Source organism: Oreochromis niloticus, linkage group LG1 (genome assembly GCF_001858045.2).
Source record: "Oreochromis niloticus isolate F11D_XX linkage group LG1, O_niloticus_UMD_NMBU, whole genome shotgun sequence".
NCBI lineage: Eukaryota > Metazoa > Chordata > Actinopteri > Cichliformes > Cichlidae > Oreochromis > Oreochromis niloticus.
The window spans coordinates 19,896,276-19,917,153 of NC_031965.2; the positions used below are offsets into that span (position 1 = coordinate 19,896,276).

Here is a 20,878-nt window from a genome sequence, read left to right on the forward strand (position 1 = left end):
TATCCTAACAATGCGTCTGGAATAGTTGTAATAAATCAATGTAGCGTTCATTTATGCCTCATTAATGGCTACTTGGATCAAAATAGTCATTGTTGGGCGATAACAACAAGAATTAGTTAAGGAGTCAAACAGTGCGAATAACCCAAGCGGGGAAAGAAACCTACATAAAAATCAATGAACATGTCAAAGTAAAAATAATTGTACTTATTGAAAATGTAGGAGGTCGAACCAAAATGTTGGTTTGTAGTGACTTCAACTAGTTCTCTGATAATAAAATCAGTGTTTTATGTTTTATTTTACTTTCTGTGTGCTCCTTAATTTTGAGGACTTTGTGGATATCTTTGCTGTGGAGTGTGTGGCCAATGGGAAATTATAATAGGTATTAAGTTGCACATATAAGTTGTAGAGTTAATATTTGCAAGGGACTGTTTTGACCTCGTTAAAGAAGTTTCAGACTAGTGATCATTCCAACACTACTATTGTACTTTTGTGGGAAAGTTGGGACTTCAATATCACAGTACGGAATTAATAAAGGCATTTTCATAAAATAATTAAATTATAGTTCAAAATGAATGCTTCTGCCAGAAGTTTCTTTCTGTTAAAAGGGAGTTTTCCCTTCCTACTCTTGTCAAGTGCTTGCTGATAGGGGGTCGTCTAACTGTTGGGGTTTTCCCTGTATTATCGTAGGGCCTTTACCTTTAAATATAAAGTGCCTTGAGGCGAACATACACGCTAAAATATAGGAATAATAATAATAATCAAATATTATAGGAGGGCTGCAGAACCAAGGCTATAAAAGACTTTACAGTACATGAAAAAGTTAAAGAGGAACTTGTTTGCCATTTGAAAAAAGAAGAACAAGAGATACACTCACCTACATCTTTACTAAAATAATAAGTGCATGAGTCTGCCACCACCCATATAAAACTGTCATGCATCAGTGCAACAACATTACTAACATTCCCAGCTCAAGTGATGATTGTTTAAGGTCATGGGTCAGGACAGTCACCACTTTTGCCATTAGACAGCTGTAGTGTGAGTCACCTGTAAATTTCTATGTTGTGTCATGTTTCTCTCTTAGAATACTTCTGGTCTAATTATAAAAGAACCACCTTAAAGACTAAACCAATGTTATGTGCTTTATTTTAAACAATTCTGACCTTACGTTTTATCGTTTTTGCCATCATTTCAGTTGCCTATAGGGAAAAAAAAGATGGCCGCCCCTCCCTGAGCCTGGTTCTGCTGGAGGTTTCTTCCTGTTAAAAGGGAGATTTTCCTTGCCACTGTCGCCAAAGTGCTTGCTCATAGGGGCTCATATGATTGTTGGGTTTTCTCTGTATGTATTATTGTAGGGTCTACCTTACAATATAAGGCGCCTTGAGGCGACTTTTGTTGTGATTTGTATAAATAAAATAAATAAAATTGAATTTGAATTTCCAGTAAGGTCACAGCGCTGGATAGATGTGTGTGTTATGCCGAGGGTTTGCCTGTTGGGGTGGGGTTTCACTAGCCTGCTGGCATTTAAGGACAAGGCAGTGATTAAAGGAAAAAGGCTATTGATCTGCTGCGCATTAGGAGGAAGAGGGCTTGTAGGAGTGATGTGCAGGGGTTCATTTAATCCGGCATCATGCCAACGTTTGGCGCCTGTACCCAGACCGCAATCTCCAACTGTAAACATTCAATGAAAGTTACATTACTATGGATGCTTATTTGGCTTACTTTATAGCAGGGGTGTAGGGCTTTTTGGAAATGACCAGCACTGGGTCTTTTGTTTTTTTAAATTTTTGAGTATTTCTCTGCAGCATTGTTTACGGTCTTAAAGCTTTCCCAGCTATAACAGAATGCTCCCCCGTGGCCCTTTAAGCCAGTGGACACATTGTGTGCTTTCTTTCTCTCCATGTGTATTAGGTATTGAATAAGTGACCTTTCTGGTTTGTATGAGCTCATGGGAAAAGTGGGTGTTTCCACAGGAAGTTAATGCCTTTCCCTCCCCCTCTTTTTTTCTCTCGCTCTCCCTCTCCATGTAGCTTACAGTCTTACTCCCCCTCAAACCTCTTCGTTCGCTCTGAACGCCCCCCCACCTCCCACCCTATTTTCAGGCGCTCCCAGGTACTCGACAGAACAATGCTCCTCGCGGCAATTCTTGTATCACTTGTGTGAAACTTTGTGAACCACGAAAAGAAAGGCGATAATGGAGGGGGACAGGCAGGGCTGAGATTGCAGAGGAATTGGTCTTCATTTCCATCTGTTTAACATTAAACACTGATGGCGGCTATTTGATTGCAGACAGCTGCTTGCAACCCCGGAGGGTCCACAAAAGGTTAAACCTGTACGGTTTTTCGGACAGGAAGTGATGCCCACAGTCAAATTTCTCTTTCCTTAGACGGCAGTGTTGCCCTGCCGGTTTGATGTGTGGTGCTGAGGTAATCGAGACTTGCTTGATCGAGACACAGATTCCAGTAGAGTGAGATGATGTTCAAGACAGAAAGTTTTATGAGTATTTGCTTACCTTCAGATTGAGTCCCCCAATATTTATGCTGTTTTGCCTTTTTGAAGCATTCATTAGCATGTGCAGTGTATGAATTTACCATGTCTGGCTATGATGTGCTGTCAGAAACGGATCTACACATTCTGACTCAGACTGTAACTTGGCAGGCTCCAGTCTGTCTGGCGTGGGGTTTGTGTTCTTAATCAAAATTGCTGAACTTGGCTCCGGCCCACCGAACAAGTCTTACAAATGGCATGTCTCACCTGTCAGCTGGGGGGGCACGCCCCCGCTTCATGTAGCGGTCACTCCTGTTCTCCTCCTCGCTGCTGATATCTCAGTCCATCTAGCAGTTTGTGCTTGCTCTGTCAGCAAAACAAAGAGCATGGGTCAGTTTTGTGAAGTAAGCTGAACACTCACTGTAAAGAGAGCGATAGCTTTCCCTTGACCGTGCCATATAGCTATTCTGGGCCAAGCACTTTTGATACATTTGGCAAAAGTCCTGCAGTGTGAATAAGAACTGTTTTCATTCACTCAAATTGTGGTCACAAATGCTCTGAATCGACAAAGCTTGCTCAATTGGATTTGCACAAGTCCTGAGGTTTGCTGCTCACCTTCATCTCATTCTGCAAAATGCACAAAAACCACGAGCAGCTCATTTTCACGCCCACCTCTTCGTGCAGAGCTATTTTTCGTTTCTTTTCTTTCTTTCTTTTTTTTTTACTTTTTCGTCCATTGAGCACAAAACAGGCGTTTGGGTGATGATCTGGTGAGCATTAAAAACTCAAAACCAGCTACGGTTGATGGAGAAAATACAGAATCGCGTGCTCAAGATATAAACAGTTTGTTACATGCGAGGTCGCAATTCCAGACATATCGCAAGAGATAGTTTTCTTGTAAATTGTAAAATGTTTAGTAAGGGAACATTTTGTGGTAGGCTTGCGGTGTGCTGGAGCGGGGAATGAGCAGTTTGGGGAATAGTGTAAATCTGCATATGCTGACTAGAATAACAAGATTTAATGGTATTCAATCTACATTTTTTTTCTTTAATTAAAGAATATCTACGGCTGATGATTCTCGAAGCTGAGGTCTGGGAATTCTCATTGGGCATTAAGCCATATGCAGAAGGTAATTAACTCCCAACTGTGTTGATGACTATTTGTTTTAACTCAGCGTTCCCTCTCATTATGACAGTCTTGTGAGCGGGTGCACCGTGTAACCTACATTGGGTGGGTGTTTTTTTGTCTTTGTTTTTTTTAATGAAGTTTTTTATTATGTAGTAAAAAAAAAAATCTCAGTTTCATCTGTGCAGCTGCTGAATCAGTGGTTTTATGTTCCGCGTAGATAATGATGGTATATCGGTTAACAGTCAAATCGGTGTCTCTAACCAAACAACCAAACAAGCAGGATAACTGACTGAGATGGAAAAGGGTCTATATTTAGTGTTAGCATAGCTGTTTGTGTGGGGAGGAAGTGGGTGCATAATGCAAGCACTATGCTGATTACACGCCTACACATATCACCCATTCTTGCGTCGCTCGATGCTGGCAGCCAGCAGTCGTAACAGTCGGGATTAATTGCTTTATTTCTTCACTTGTTACGAAGCACAAACTTCACCAGGTGCTTTGGTGTTTTATTCCTATGTTGAGCAATGAAGTGGCTTAGACGACAAAGCACCTACACGTTGAATTAGCGCTCTTTTTTTTGTGTGGCTGGTGTAGCAAAGGGGGGAAAAAAGATGTGCCTCTAAATGAATCAGTGCATCATGTTTTTCTGTTTTTTGCATTTCTTGGATTTCTGAAAGGATAATTAATCTACAGGAATTTGGGCAAAGATTTGGATTCTTTTTCTCTCTTTTTTGTCATTTATGCAAAAAACAACAACAACAAAAAACCTCTTCATTTTAAGAATCTGTTTTTTCTCTTATTCACGTTTTGTTTGAACATTTTTTATACATTATGTATTGTTTTGAAAAATTAAATATGAAATGGTAGAAAAATGCATTTTAAGAACATTGAAAACCATTCATCACCGACACCCAAGCAAAAGAAATTGATCATAAAATAAGCAGATCAGAAATCAGAAATTTTTTTAACCCTTTCCTTGACTTTCTCCTTTATATGACAGCTCCTTAGTTTCAGCCCAGAAAACAACAATCTGCCTTTGTTTCACAATCATCTAGATATAGAACGGCCTCAGCACACAAAGCTGCACTGCTGCTGAGCCTCATCAACCGGGCCTCTACTCGTGGCCTTTAATGTTTTCCTGGTGTGAGCGTACATGTGCTTTGTGTGTGTGTGTGTGTGTGTGGCTGGGATGTAGAGCTAGAATGCTGGAGGAGGACTGAGCCACAGGATCAGACTTTGCTGGAAAGGTGGGGTAGGGTAACATGTCATCTGTGACATCACCACCACTCGAAGGCTCGACCGGGCCAGCTCCGTGCTGCAGAGGTGGAGTTTCCTTCCTGTGGAGCTGACCAGGGCTGAGTGTGGCTTGACCCACCTTACCACCGACAGCTAAACCAGACTGGATTTGTTTTTTCGTCATACAGTGTGTTGTTGTGTGCCTACTGTTGTGCTGGTTTTCTTTCATATTGTCAAGCTTTAGCACCTTTATTTGATAGTTTGTGTCAAATAAACCTTAATTTTGTCCTGCTGCTGAGTGGAGGTGAAACCAAACCATGATGCTAATAATGCGAGAAATAATTATTTGTTCTTCTGCTGAATTTGTTAGTTTACTCAATTACCAAGAAATGAGCAGTCTTTAAGTTTTATATCATTTTAGTGGGGAGAGACAGAATATCAACCAAAAATCCTAAAGAAAAAAAAACCCCAAAAGACATTTGTTGCATGTTATTGAGTTAAATAAGTATTTAATTCCCATCTCAGGGGGGATTTTGGCCCACTCCTCTTTACACAAACTCTCTAAATCCTTGAGGTTTCTTGGCTGTTGCTTCTCAGTTCGAAGCTTCAGCTCCTTCCACAAATTGTCTATAAGACTGAGATCTTTGAAGACTGTTTAGGCTACTCCATGAACCCTGATGTGCTTATTCTTTAGCCACTGCTTTTTTGCCTTGGCAGTATGGTTTGGGTTATTGTCATACTGGAAGACTCAGTGATGATCCATCTTCAGTGTTCTGACTGAGGGAGGGAGATTTTACACGGCATGGCCTCGTACATTGGCCCCTCAGTGCTCTGCAGTCGTCCTGTATCTTTAGCAAAAGAAAGAAAACAGCTCAAAACATAATGTTTCCACGTCTGTGCTTGACTTTGGGATGGTGTTCTTTGGGTCACTAGCAAACTAAAGTCGGACCCGCAAGGTCTGTCTTCTATAGCAGGTGGATCCTGCTGGTGCTGAAAGATTTCAATCCGTTGCGCTGTAGTGTATTACGAATGGTGTTCTTTGGGATTGTGGTTCCAGCTGCTTTCAGAGCATTACCACTTCCTCACGTGTATCAGTTATGGGCTGATCCACCACCTTTCTCATGATCATCCTCCCCCCACGAGGCAAAATCAGTTGATGGAATTTTTTATATTTCTTCCAGTTCTGAATAATCACAGCAACAGTTGTCACCTTCTCACCAAGTTTCTTGTCGATAGTCTTGTAGCCCACCTCCAGCAGCCTTATTTTCCCTAATGTATATCTTGCAAACACACACTTCCTGCTCTGGTTTATTAAAGATTTATTACATAAGCTGGTATACTGTTTTTTATCTCAGGTTTGCAATGTTGCTGCAGAAAATCTTTAATGTCAAAGCTTTTGACCTCATCTGAATCCGTCTAGTCTTTTCATTTCTGTCTAGTCAATTCATAATCTGCCTACCTTCTTGAGAAAGTATTTTGCTTATCAGTTACTTTAAGTGTGTGTTGTGCTCATAGCTGCAGGTTTGACATTTTTAGATGAAATACAATTCAATAGCTAAAAAACAAAAGTAAAAGAGAGCTGAGAGGCGGTCAGCACCTTAAGGATACTACCTTTGTGGTGCGTGGTGAGCTTCTGGGAGCTACTGTTTCCCAAAACGTGCGGCTGTTCTCGTACTCGACATGCAGCAGATTCATTTCGTTATAAGGCGCCTGTTTCATCTGATGAAGTTGTGGACTAGCATGAGGATTTATAGGCCATATTACTACCCATGATTCATGCTGGCTCATGTCATATAGTTATTGGTAGCCCTCCTGTCATGTTGCACTTTCTCACCTAGCCCATCGCTTCGCTGTGGCCCAGCTGAAAGCCAGCCAGGCTGGGCTACAGCCCTGTTAGTGCTGGCTCTGGTGCTGCTGGCATTGCAAAACAGCCTCATCTATCACGGGAAATGGCAATGAGACAATCGGCCAGAGCGGAGTGCAGCATCTCCATCGCCTGCTCACGCGGAGGAGGGAGGAGGGAGGAGGGAGGAGCAGCCAGGGCAGAGCGATGCTCATCGCAGCCCGAGGTTGACAGAATAGGAATAAGAGGTTGACGTGAGGCCGAGGTCACATGCTGAAGCTACAGCTGGGAGAGTGCTAGAGGTGGTGGTGGGCAGGGACAAGAAACATAAGCAGCATTTTTTGTTGTTGTTGGGGGGTTTTTTTTTATCCCCCTTCCTCTCCCTTCCTCTCCCTCCCTCCCTCTCTCTCTCTCTCTCTCTCTCTCTCGCTTTCTGTCTGTCTCGTCGTCTGAAGGCACACTGTCAGTGCAGGTTTGCAGTGTGCAGCGAGTTCTAGGTTGCACAGTAATACTGATGAATTATTGAACAGCGGTGAACGGATGTGACACAGGCCAGTCTTGCTTCCACGCTACACAACGACAGGAGCGTGCGATGGAGAAATTACCTGCATGTGCAAAAGCTGCAAGAGACACAAAAATACCCTATAATTGAAACAGAGCTTGACTGAGGACTAAGAAAGGCTTTATAGAGGGCACGTGCTGATGGATGTTTGAAAGAAATCTGATTATTATGCAGCATCAACCAGAGACTTAAAGGCATAAACATTTTGATCCCATGAATATATTTGAGCATCCCAAGATAGAGTATTCATGGATCATCCACGATGGAGCTGCAGAAATGATCCAACAGGCTAAAAAGAGTTTTGATAGCATTTAGTCATATATGAGCCTCTCGTAGCTTTAGGTGGTGACGTGCTTTTGCAGTTTCAGTGCCACCATCACTTAATATTTATCGACTAAAATGTTTCAGTCCCTCTCAAATCAAAATTACGTTGCGTTAACCGCCTCCGTATTACTCAGAGATGTGCTACTGACAGCACATAAAGCTCTCTGTCTCCTCAGCTGCCAGCTAACCCCAAAATAAGTGGGATTGTGTGTGAGTCATAAAATAACATACAGTTTCAGGCACAAACAACACCACTGCAACTGTAAAAGTTTAATTTGGCCTATTGTTAGAATGACAGGGAAACTTGTCTGGATTTTTATGTCCTCGTGATCGCGCCGCGTTTTAGGGTGTTGGTTTGACATTCCCCGAGCACTCCCCTCAGCTGTCACCGCTTAACTAGTCCCCGAGGAGAGCGAGAACAACAAAACATGGGAAAAATGTAAAAAATGCACGACTCCCCCCCGCCTCACCCCACCTCCAACACCGCCCTGGCCCCACCCTTCCAGCTGAGGTTACTAAGAGACCAGATTTTGGCCTCGGAGTGAAAGAATCAAAGCCTTCAGCAGTAACGGAGGAAACATCTTGTAAATGAGTTATTAGCGTGAAAAGCAGGCTGCTGTCAGAGCCTAAGTGGCTTTTTTTTTTTTTCGTGCAGGTGTCTGCACACAGTGTGCTTACCTCCTGCGTGCAGCATGCTAGTAAAGGTAGAGGTCAGTGGGACTGTAGTGTGTTTAAACCTTAAACAAAGGACAAACAGAAGGGGCTGTTTTGAAGCCGCCTGATCAATGCACACAGTCGTTTTTCAGCAGCGTTTAAGCACAGTGGAAAGAAAAAAAGGGTAAACAGTTATCTCAGACTTGATATTTTTAAATGTGCTGTGGACATGCTTTATGAATGGAGTTGAAATATAAACACATTTTTGTGTAAAGACATACACAAAAAACATTTTATTATAAAGTTACTTAATTTCTTTTTATGTTTGTTTTTAATGTGAATTCTGGAAAGATGGAAAAACAAAGTAAATTCACTGTAGACGTGTCTAACCCGACGTAGTTCCAGGCCTCGGATGCATTCACAAATTCATTATTTAATTTGCTACAAGAAGTAGGCAGAAAGAAAATATTAACCACCTTTACTGTCCTTTTCTTTTCCTCCTACAGTCGTACTTTGTCACTGACTATGACCCGACAATTGAAGACTCTTATACCAAGCAGTGTGTGATCGACGAAAGGCCGGCCAGGCTCGACAGTAAGTGCACTTTGCTGAATAAACACGACCAGTGCAAATACGCAAGTACAAAGACGCACACGTAGCTCCTTTGTCCTGAAGTCTATTGCACTTGAGGAACTGATTTCAGAAGTTTATTTTGCTGTGAGCTACCCTGTGTGTGCGTGTGCGTCTGTGTGTGTGTGTACGTGTTTTTTTGTCAACGCACATGTTCATGCTCTCTAGTCCTCGACACGGCTGGACAGGAAGAGTTTGGAGCCATGAGAGAACAATACATGAGGACAGGGGAGGGCTTCCTGCTCGTCTTCTCAGTCACCGACAGAGGAAGGTAAGTGACAGTTTTCGTCATGTGCAAACACACACACGCACACACCCACAAACACACGCTTTGCACATTTCTGTTTACAGTTACATTCGCTTGTGCGCTGCTCCTCCTCTATCTCTGACTCTAAAGTAAAACCATAAATCTTGCACCGATACTCTCACTTGTTGCTCTTACTTCCGGACCTTGTTGTTGCTCTTGTTGTCATATTCTTTTGTTCTTCGCACTTACCCCCCTATCCTGTTCTCTTGACTTCACCTTAGCTTTCTATTTAAAGCCTGCGTGCTACTGAAACAATAGCGCATGGGCTTGAAGAGCATTATACAAGTTGACGCTTAAGGGAGTTGACAAGAATCCCGTAGCAATCCCTGCTGAATTCCATCATGTATACAGTGGAAACATGCACGTATGTATGTACTAACAACACTCTGAGGCACAAAGAGTCCTTTAACTCGTTAAACCCCAGTGCATAGCACTCTGAGTCAAAGTAACATTGTTACGGACCTTTAGTTTAAACTTTAGTCCACACCTTCTAATTGGTTCTGATTTGGTCACCTTGGTAAAAACAAGTGTCGTAAATCAGTTTTAAGCCAGCGCCAAGCAAATTCATCTTTTGAAAAAGAAGACGGACTACTGTAATAGTGAAACTAAAAAGAAAAAAAGGGTGTTCCTCGTGTTTATGTAGATTATCTCAGAAACGGCAGGCTCCACTAGTTTCAGTAAAACCTAACTCATGCCATATAGCAGCATCTAGGCTTCCTCTCTTCACTAATACTATCGAATAGAAGCAAAAAAGTAATAAAAAATATGCAGATGCATCAGTTTGTCTCTGTGTCTCTCAGTATGTGTCGCAGCTTACACCACATAAAATACCGTTTTATGGGAAACTTTATAGAGTTTGTGTTGTAATCTCTGTGTTTCTACTCATCGTCTTCATGCCTGCGTCCCTGCCCAGCAGTGCAGGGAGCTGCATTCCCCTTGCCCCCACAGCCCCCTCCCAATGTTTATGTTGTAAACAGCCTTTCCTTCCTCCATTTATATTAGTGAAGTCCTTCCAGATTTACTATGTGCTCACCAAGCTGTCTGTGGGCCCGATGCTGGAACGCCTCCCTGGGTGCACTGTTGCATTCTGGCCCCCCACCTCCTCCCTTTTTTTTACTTATTTTTTTTTAACATTTTGATTTTCTGTTGGGTTGAAACTGGCCCTCACATGCTATCTTTATTGTAATGGGTCAGCAGTCAAGTCAGCATGCAGAATAGAGCATGTCAAATGCATTTAAGTGAATAGAGCCTGTCACTTAAATGCATTTGACATTTTTTATATTCTGACATGTTTCAGCCTTTCTGTCTCATGCACACTGCCGATGACCCTTATCTCTGGGTGACTGTTCTGTTCGCGTGGGTGCGGTAATGGTGGGCGTTTTTAGCTACATTCCTTTTGCTTTGAAGTCTGTCTCATGTACATTTTTAGATGAATGCATTTGTCGATACGTGACAAGATATTGCACAACCTGTTTGTTTAGGGAACACGACCTAACACCACATACTGTGATTTACAGCTTTGAAGAAATCTACAAATTCCAAAGACAGATTCTCCGAGTCAAAGACAGAGACGAATTCCCGATGATCCTTGTAGGAAACAAAGCAGATCTGGAACTACAGAGACAAGTAAGTCCAACAGATTGCACTGACTGGCTCACATGTACCCGGTTTGATCATCTGAAGAGATAATACCAACCAGTCTGGAGGATTTTGCATTTGCATACTTGAAAGTGGTAGCGCAGCAGCTGCAGCGTAGCTGCTGAGATACAACAGGATGTGAGTGAAAGAATAAAAGAAGCTGCAGAAAGCGTGGTGTCGAGGGGAGGATGGATGGAAACAGGAGTGTGATGAAATGATGAATTTTCAGCCGCTGGTGTGCAGTCAGGCCTCGCTCCCTTCGGTAAATCCACACCGCCCCCTAATGGTCAAAAAGAATATTGCAGGAGCATTTAGCTCATTGATATAAATAGGTTGAATCCACTGACATAGTTTCGTAATGTAACAAGCCTGCGGTAGCATAAATGTATGTTAATTTTCCGCTTTTTTCTGTCCCTTCTATTTATATTTTCCAATGTCCTTATAATGCCCAGTATTAGGTATAATGATGAGAAACTGCTCCACGTGCCAAAATTTCAAAGACGGTAGCTGCAATTTACATCCTTAAACCAGAAGTATGTGGTACTGTAAATAGTTGTTGTTGTTTTTTAACACTGATCTGCCCACGTGTGAATAACATCTACCAGACCTGACAGAGATGTTTCCAACTCGTCTATGCTTTGCTGCTATATAGTTCATCCAGAAATGTATTTCTTTTTTATTCTCCAGTCCCACATTATATGCGCAGCTGTGGCGCAAAGAGGGAGATGGCAGATTTCAGCAGTGTCCCAGATGCATTCTACATAGTAATTACATTTATTCATTTTTGTGTGGACGGGTAGTAATGAATAGGAACCATCTCCACAGGAATTGGGAAAAAAAATGTGAAATTATACTGTTTGTACGGCTTTGGAGAATCACTGATCCGAGGACTTTTTCTGAACCATCGGACACATTTCAGAGATGGCAACAAGAAAAAAAAGGGAACGCTGCGTATGTGTTTCTGAAGTGAAAGGTAACCAGATCCATTTAGTGTTATGAAGGATCACTTTCAGTTCAGTAGTTTGAACCTGTGGTGCTTGCATTGTACGCTGAGTCATGTTGTCTTTGATTCTTCTTTATTTATTTCCCCGTCTGTCTGATTATTAACATTTAACAGCACGATTGGATTAAAATTTAGACTGACTGTTCTTAGACGAGTAGAAACTGGCTTCAGTGAAATGAGTCACAAGGTTGTGACAATTCTGAAATTTTTAACTGTGGATCCATAGACAATGTTAAACATGAAGCCAACAATCCAATAGGAATTTGATCCCTGACCTAAGACTCCTTTTTGACTCCAAAGGGAGCCACGTCCTCTGTGAATGCAACTTTGATTAATATAGTTAGAGCAGCAAAAGGAACTGGTCAATGTTGCACACTATACTCATAGAATAAAGGCAAGTATGTGACAGACATATGTGATATTTTACAATATTATGACATTTGTAGCTTTTCAGTAAGTAATAACATTGTTTTTATGAACACATTGATTGCGTTGATGGATTGTGGAGCACGATCCTTCCCGGTCTTCAGTTTACATTGAAGGTTTACCTCATCATTACCATCTTTCTTTTTGCCTCAGGTAACCCAGGAAGAGGGCCAGCAGCTGGCCAGACAATTAAAGGTCACATACATGGAGGCTTCAGCTAAAATACGAATGAACGTAGACCAGGCTTTCCACGAGCTGGTTAGAGTAATCAGGTAGGTGCTTTGTAAAAGCGTGTTGTTTTACATATCGTCCACATGTCAGGCCAGTCTTTTGTGTTGTATCTGTAAACAGAGTGGAAGCTTTAGTGTTGACACATGTTGCACAAATTGCTTAAAAATAATATGTCTAATCCTCAGAGTGCACTGCAGGATCACAGGGTGAATGTTTACAGGAGCAACATTTTTTTTTTTTCTTAAGCTGTTTTGTTTCCTGCCTAGCATATTACTATAAAAACAGGGACAAGCTATGTCAACAGTTCCTGTAACAGATGAGTTACATTTCTTTGTTTCTGTCTATATTCTTTGAAATTTAAAGTTCCCCACCACTAAAGCATAACGTCATAGAAAATATTCCAGAAGGCTTTAGCATCAGCACATAAAACAACTGTATCTGCATTCTGCAGGGAGCAATAGGACAGTATTTCCTTCATTTATTGACAAGGAGTGCTAAAACTAAGCAAGCAATCTCTGGCTACGTAAAAAAAACAAACAATCATATTAGATAAAACTCAAAGGAATTTAAACTTTGGCTCACCAATAATTGTGGTAAAGATGAAGAAATTAATTATTAATTAGGTCACATTTCAATGTATGTGGTCATGGAAGTGTCACAGTCAAGGTTAATTTAAATTTAATGTAAACAGTTTCCATATGTACTCAGTAACAGAGGCCAAGAGACCAGTCCACAACACATCTGGACAATAAGCGGACCGAACATTCTCACGTGGTTTGCAGTGATGTGTTTTGGTTCGCTTGGATTTTTCTCTGTGTAAAAAGAAAAAAAAGCGAATCATGTGAAAAAGCTACAGGTTTACAAACTCATCAACGGATTCGGACCAAAAGAAACGAACGATATGTGTGAAAATGCCCTGAGTTATGAGGAAGGAGATTTAAAGGGATATAAGGTGCTTTTGGTGGATAACATGTTATAGATGATAGTTTAAAGACCGATTAAGTATCTCTGGCCATAATACAAGGTGGTCCTTATAGCTATGCTCTCTCTCTTCCAACTCCCAGGAAATTCCAAGAACAGGAATGTCCACCGTCGCCAGAACCTACAAGGAAAGAAAAAGACAAGACCGGCTGCCACTGTGTGATCGTCTGAGTTGGCCTTATCACTGTAACTCATGCAGCTACTCTACCACCCCACCCACTCTGCCTGACATCACATCCTAAGTGGATGACTGACCGCTGCCTTCTCCACGTGCATGACTTCAGACAGCCTTTTCTGAGATACTTTGACCAGGAACTGCTGTCCCCAGGACATCGCTATGGACAACTGACAATGCCAAATTTTAACACCACTCTACCTTCAGCAGTAATCTTAATTCACACGAGAGTCCCAACACTAAACATTGCCTTCTTAATCAGCCTGACAAATTAATGTTTCGTACTCTGAAGGACTTCTCTTGCCTTGTAGTGACATTTGTACTTGCTACCGAGATTGAATGAAAACTATGTATCCAGAATGTTAATGACTTTCTTTAGTTTCCAGTGTCTGACCAGAGCAGAGAGATTATCTTATGAAGCTTTGTGTATGTTGTGCCATATCCACCTTTACTCCCATGTGCTAATCTGCTACTGTACATACGTGACATTTGTTGTGATTTTGTATTTCTAATGACCTATTAAATCACCACAGTACAGTGTGTGAGATTGAGTTTGGTTTTACATATATGAACTGAATATATAAGTATGTATATAAATATAATGATAGCCTTTAAAGCTATTATGAGGTTAGAGGTTTCTGGCGTTTTGCAGTGAATTCTTGATCTTTTTTGTGGTTTCTGCTTTCATTTTAGTCAAAAATGAAGTGTCTACTGTATTTTTTTTTAAAAGTCTTACAGATCGAAGGGTTGTTAAAAATCCTACACACTTGTCAAAAAGTAGCAAATCTGTCTGAATTTCTTTCCTCGAAGGTGGCGGTTAGGTCAGCATTGGACATACTACATATTTTTTTCACATTTCTAAGAAGCAGTAGAAATAAAATAACTGGTAGCGCTTTGTGTAGCCTTGAAAACTAACCCGATTTCAGCTCAAAACACTGAAAACTGTACGTTCTATACTCAGCCTTTGACGAGCAATGCTAGCAAATCCCTTTGTTGCAAATCAAGAAGCTTTCAGAGCTCCGTTCAGTCTAGATCATTCCAGTGCAACGCATCTTTTCTGTCAAACATTTAGTCTGTGATGTAGATCAGATAACTGTTTCACCATTCCAGTAACACAGCGGCAATGCGTTTCTTCCCTTTGTCTTTGAATTATTCTGTAACACGGCTTCCCCCCCCTCCCGATGGTCTGCCAGTTGGAAAATTAGGACAAATGGAAGCTTTGAGATGCACATCGTAAGACAACCCATCTCCAGTGGGACATGAACTCAACGGACCTGCCACCTGTGGAGCTGCCATCGCCACATACCCAGTATAACGTTCTGCCTTCCCCTCCCACTTGTGTACTTCTGTTCAGGCATTCAAACAAAGTACTGCAGTTTGTTTTTCACGTCATCATCTTGTAATATAAACCACAAAAATTAGACGATTGAAGTAACGGACTTGATTAAATGTTTCTACTCTACTTTTATACATTATTTTCTTATCAGACTAGTTGACAAGTATTTTTATATGTTTATAAGTGAATACATGTTCACAGCACAGCTGTGTATATATGTAAAGAAGAATATTTAATTCTCTCGATTATTTTAAACTGAAGATGACTGTTGGTCCCAAAATTGCAAAATTGGATTTGTCACAAACTTGTGACCAGTAAGCTTTTTTCTTTGCTTTTTTTTTTCTTTTTCTTTTTTTAACAAAAAAACAATCTTATGTGGCTTAGTTATGGAGAGTATATTTATTATGAGGTGTTCATCACCAGCACAGAGTGTAATAATGCCAGTTCAAGTGGAGGAGAGTTTGAGAAACTTTACAGAGGAGCTTTAAATTATACAAATGATTATATTAATGCTGAAATCTCCCATCTTATTGCAAAACCTAGTGTGAACCCCAATCATACTGTTTGTTTTTTCTCTTCAACATCAGTGTCCTTTGCCCTGTGTCTAGCTTTTGGTGCTAAAATAAAGTCTGTCATTGAGCCTGAAGGGGTAGAGAATCTTTTTTTAGCTTTAAAAAATGAGATTGAACTGAAAATTCACTATTTACTGCAGATCTGCATTACTGTCCTTTAATCTGCAGGTGACTTCATTTTGGCATGCTTTAACTGAGGCATATAAATTTCCAGACACCTTACATAATAATACATATGCTTATTCTATAAGTGTTGAAATAAACATGTAGTCTAGACCTAAAACAGATTCAAACAGTCCAGGTTCAGACAGATCAGTCGTCTTTTCATTCTTTCTTCTCATTTCGAGTCTTTGAGACCAAAAAGTATTACTGACAATGATTTAATAAGCTCCCTGAACCCAGTTAAATTCACACAACTGTGCAAAAGCAAACCTCAATAAACAGCTACATACATGTATTTGAACCACAGGGTAACTGTTTGACTAAGAGGAAATGCTGTTAAGTACATGTACCAGAAAATGGTCAAGGCAGAGGTTTTCATTTTTCTCTCATACCTTACATCAGATGACACAAAACACCACCCAACCCACAGTTTTTTTTCGCCGATAGAAAAAAATGACCCAAATAAATTATTGAAATAAAGGTCAGTAAGATAGGATCAGTAAAGTCTTACTTATAGTAGCTCTGTGCCTCCAAGGGAGGTGTGCCTGCACTGTTTCAGAACCACTGGGTTTATATAGAGAGCACATAATACAGAGACATAAAGCTCGATGACAAATTGATGGAAGGACTTAGCTCTTAATAAGTTTTAGTAAAAATATCGGGCAATCATAAACAGCTTAACAGCTCCTTGGCATAATTCCTAGTCTACTGAAGGAATTTACATCATTCATTTACTATAATTTATTGATATTTTGATTTTATAATCGCATACACTATGCCACTATTTGTGGAATAGATTCTAGAGTGTAACAGTAATGTCAAAACTCGAGCATATGTGATATTTGCGCCTGCAAAATAGCAGAAACTGGAAAAGGAAAGTTGCTCATTAGTGCACTCTCAGGCGCCTTCCTCCTGAGGTTAAGTACGAGAAAATGAGAAATTTGAAGGAGTGTGTATTTTTATTTGTTGGCATAAACGGAAGGCTATTACAGGTGAAGCTCAAGAGGATTTCCTGCTTGTCTTTCACCCCAATTTGCACCTTTACTCCGTGGATTGGTTTGCCAAATGAGCATGTCCACGTGTGTGACCAGTTATTCATATATTTAAAACAAAAAAGCATCAGTCAGCAGTGAGCTGATACATACAAGTATCTTTTATTGTGCAGTTGTCAGCAAATGAGTTAAAAAAAAAAATGCTTATGCGTTCATGTCCTTGCACGCCAGCAATCAAAAGAAAGCGTAGCGCCATACATCGGTACGGACTCGTTAATTAGAGTGAAGTGTATCCAGGGCACAGTCGGTCTGTATAATTGATCAGCGCCGTGGATCCCCCGTAAACGACTTCAATCTCAAATTGATAGCTGCGCGTGCACCGGAGCTGACAGCGCTCGCGCTCGCTCCCCTCTCTGTAGTGGTATAGTCCATAGGATAGCGTCTGGCTGTGCGGAGCCATCCTGCTCATTCACTAAACGGCGATTCCATTAGTTCGTCTTTGCCGTGGCAACGAAGAGGAGAGCAGCGTTTGCGCTTTGATTTTTCTTTCCTTTCTTTTATTATTTATTTTTTTTATTTTTTGCCGTCTCACCATCCAGTCCAATCCCTGCCATGGAGGGAGTCAGCAGCAACAGGAGTATGTCTTACAGTAGATGGAGTTATGACAGGTAAGCGAGCTTTCCCATAATGCCAATTGTATGTTTAAACCAGTATGAGGTGTGATGCGTTTCGCATGTACTGTCAAGCAAGGGCGATATTCTTAAGGTTTAGGCTGTACATCTTGGGGGGACCCCCCTCCCCTGCGGAATTAGGTTAGTTGGCAGGTGAAAGGGAGCAGGAAATGAGAAATCTGATAAGAGTACATCAGTAGCCTGAGCATCATAGTGTGTTTGCTGTCTGCTACACCGGATGTTTGCTTCACTCTGTGTTGTCATGATGTATTCAGAAATGTCCCACCTTCCCAGGCAGCCCACCATCACCAAAACATTCCCCTGGGAACGGCTGAAGTGTTTATGCTTAAGGCTGTTTCTGTCCACCTATCTATCTAGCTATGCTGGAAACGTGACTGTGTTCGTTCACTACAGTGATCCCAGAGCTTCACTTAATTAGACAGGAAGTTGGCAGACTGGATCCCAGTAGGGGTGACTGTGATCAAAACCTCACATTTTGTTAAAAATTCAAACAGGCATGTGGAGTATGAACACAGAAAGCATAAAAGATACACCCACTCTGTACAGCCACTGTTCCTCTCAGCTTGACCGTAACAGTTTTTAATAAGATGCTCAAATAAGAAGATAAGCCAGCGGAGATGTGCTTGAAAGTGTGCGATTCATGACACATTTGCATGCCATAATAAGAAAAATATTCATTTGGTGTGTGTGGGATGGCATTGCCATAATGTCAGTGGTAAGTGTGAATGAGTCAGTCCTTCTGAATGGCCTTGACCAATGAAAATGACTCCAATTTAGCATGCTTTGAGTGTGTCAAAGTAAAAAACACACTCTGTTACATGTTTATCTATATACGCGAAAAAATGCTGGGTTATTTTCATAACTCAATTTCTGGGAAGTCGAAGGGTTGTAGGTAGGTTGGGTAAGTATGACCAAATATCGGTTAAAAAGTCATGACTCAGGGGTTGGCTTGGCGATGTGACGGGTTCTTTAATTAACTCCATAGCTTGACTAATTCTGTTGGGTCATAGGCTCGGTAGCTTTGGTTGAAGACAAGCATCAGAAGAAGGCACATCATTCATCACAAACCATCATTTTCAACTAGATCTTATCTTATCTTAACAACCTGATAAGATATCACTGGACTTCTCCTCTTCCATGAAATAAAACATGGTAAGTAAAAGGTGAATTCTTACAGTTTAAAAGTGATAGGGTTATTTTTGATAGTTACAGTTTATTGTAGAATTTTACCTGCTCACGAAAAGCCTTTTAACAGATAACACAAGCTAGCTTGTGATGACAAAAGCTACAGGTGTTTCTACTTTAAAACACGATACGAAGCATTTTGTAAGTTATTATTTGAAAATAGGCTTAAGTTGCTCTGTTTAGAGATCACTGTATCTGTAACACTGTATCTGTAGCATTTGTTGAAAAAGGTTTTAAAAAAAGAAAAAGGGGCATAGTCAATCTAAACTATTTAATTATTTAATTTATCCTAAATTATTTATGTTGGTAACGTAACATCTTTTCATTATAAAAGCTAAAGGCAAGGATAACTGATCCAGTTTAGATTAAATTTGTTTTTTTGTTTTTTTAAAGATAGAGGGCCCCTTTTCCCGGGCATCGTTCACTAGACCACGCAAAGGGCACGCCCATCCCTGCTAATTTTTTATGAATTATTTAGTGATTGCTTTATTTCTATTTCATAAAGCAATAAAATGTTTTTACACTCATAATAGGAGTTATTGTGCACCTAAATACAGCCTTAAAATATATCATCTTTATCCATAAAAGATCTATGAAAGATGGATGAGTGTGTAAAAGAGAAACTGAGTGAATGGAACCTGTCTGACTTGATCCCTGCTTTTGAAGGTACGCTTTATAGTTTGGGGCAAATAATCAAATGGAAATCTATATAAACGTATATGTGGAAAAGTTAATGCAGTGTTGGGAAATGTTTGTACTCTGATTATTAATATATGTGTTTTCTATTACATTTTGGAGCTGAGAACATTGATGAAGATGGCTTCTTTCCTCTGGATGCTGACAGTTTGAAATCCCTGATACCTGTTTTTGGGCCTCCTCTGAAATTTCAGCATCATATAAAAAATTTTCTCTAGGTATGCTTTGAGTCATAGGACAAGACAAAATGGGCCATGTATGTTTAAAATGTGGAAGGTCTTTAGGACACAACATCCGGCATTTTTTTCCCCCCATCTTGGAGTAACTTAAAATATATCTTCAACTTCAGCATATTTTCAGTGTGCTCAGACTGAATGCAAATGTGCATTTAATGATGTGAGATCATGTAGACAACATCTACTAGGGCATGGGCTAAGGCTATTGAGTTTGAAACTGAAACGGAGGAAAGTAGTTCAGTTGGACTTTGTGAATGATTACCTGGTCCTCAGTTGAGCATATTATGTGAATTAGAAAGTGATGAGACAACATTGGAGTGTTGGGATGAGTTGGAGGACATGTGCATAAAAGACAGAGTTGCACTCTTCTTAGCTAAATTAAAGTCCAAGTCCTCACAGACCTCCAGTGCAATCAGAGATGTTGTTGAAAACACATCTTGTCTAATCAGTGATATAGTTGGCAATCTAAAGAGAAAAGCTGCTGCTTTCTTAAGAGAGACTGGCCAGTCTGAAACTCCAAAAGCAGAGAAACTTTTAGAGGAGTTTGCATTAGCCTCTGAACCATTTTAAGGATTTGAATCACAATATAGACAAATGAAGTATTTCACCCAGTCTTGATACTTCATACAGCCAGAAGCAGTTCCTTTCCCTGGGTTTTCCTGTATGCAGGAAATCGATGGAGAGACAGGGACAGTGAAACAAGTAGCAGTATGAGACACCTTCCAGTATGTTCCTCTGAAATCTATGTTGAAAGTCATTCTTGAAAGTCCAGGAACAATGGAGAAAATGAAAAAAAAAAAAACAGCCCTTGAAGATTTTACAGATGAAACATTCTTTGCAAATACTCTTCTTATTTCTGAGAATTTGTCTATTTGCACTTTACAATGATGATTGTGAGATGGTAAATCCACTTGGATCAAAAATATCAGTCCATAAACTAGGGTTATATCATATGTCACTATATCATTAAGTGCATGCCAAAAGAGTTTCATGCTAGTCTAAAAATCTCACTTGTTATTGGCAGTGTGCAAGACTGATGATTTAAAAACCCATGGAATAAATGCTGTATTGGAGCCAATTGTGAATGAAATTACATATCTGGAAATTAATGGCTTTCAGGTGGAAACCCCACAATTCGAAGGGAGTGTAAATGCTAGAATGGCACAGGTCTGTGGGGACAGCGTCGGACTCAACAGGATACTTGGGTACACAGAAAGTTTTGCCGGGAACAGTGTGTGTAGATGGTGTCGGATACACAGAGATGTTCTGAAGGTACAGACAATTGAAGATTCTTCAGCAGTGTGTGATAAAGAAAACTACATCTCAGTCTCTCTTCTACGTCACCAATTTCAAACTGGTATTAAAAGAGATTGTTCTCTTAATAA

General features: G+C 40.5%; 2 protein-coding genes across 3 annotated transcripts in view; both read left to right on the forward strand.

Annotated features, from left to right (window-relative positions):
- rras2 (RAS related 2) overlaps positions 1-15,604 on the forward strand; it is a 28,523-nt gene extending 12,919 nt beyond the window's left edge. The window contains exons 2-6 of the mRNA XM_003442292.5: positions 8,738-8,825; positions 9,030-9,132; positions 10,686-10,794; positions 12,389-12,507; positions 13,531-15,604. Of these exons, the coding sequence (XP_003442340.1) occupies positions 8,738-8,825; positions 9,030-9,132; positions 10,686-10,794; positions 12,389-12,507; positions 13,531-13,618 (507 nt within the window). The 3' untranslated portion in view covers positions 13,619-15,604. The remainder of the gene's footprint in view (positions 1-8,737; positions 8,826-9,029; positions 9,133-10,685; positions 10,795-12,388; positions 12,508-13,530) is intronic.
- Positions 15,605-17,108: 1,504 nt separating this feature from the next.
- The window catches only part of tub (TUB bipartite transcription factor), a 55,799-nt gene continuing 52,029 nt past the window's right edge, over positions 17,109-20,878 (forward strand). Inside the window, exon 1 of one of the 2 annotated variants that reach the window (XM_025906152.1) lies at positions 17,109-17,352. In XM_025906152.1, the coding sequence (XP_025761937.1) occupies positions 17,297-17,352 (56 nt within the window). In that variant the 5' untranslated portion in view covers positions 17,109-17,296. The remainder of the gene's footprint in view (positions 17,353-20,878) is intronic. The other variant, XM_005466988.4, reaches the window with a different exon arrangement.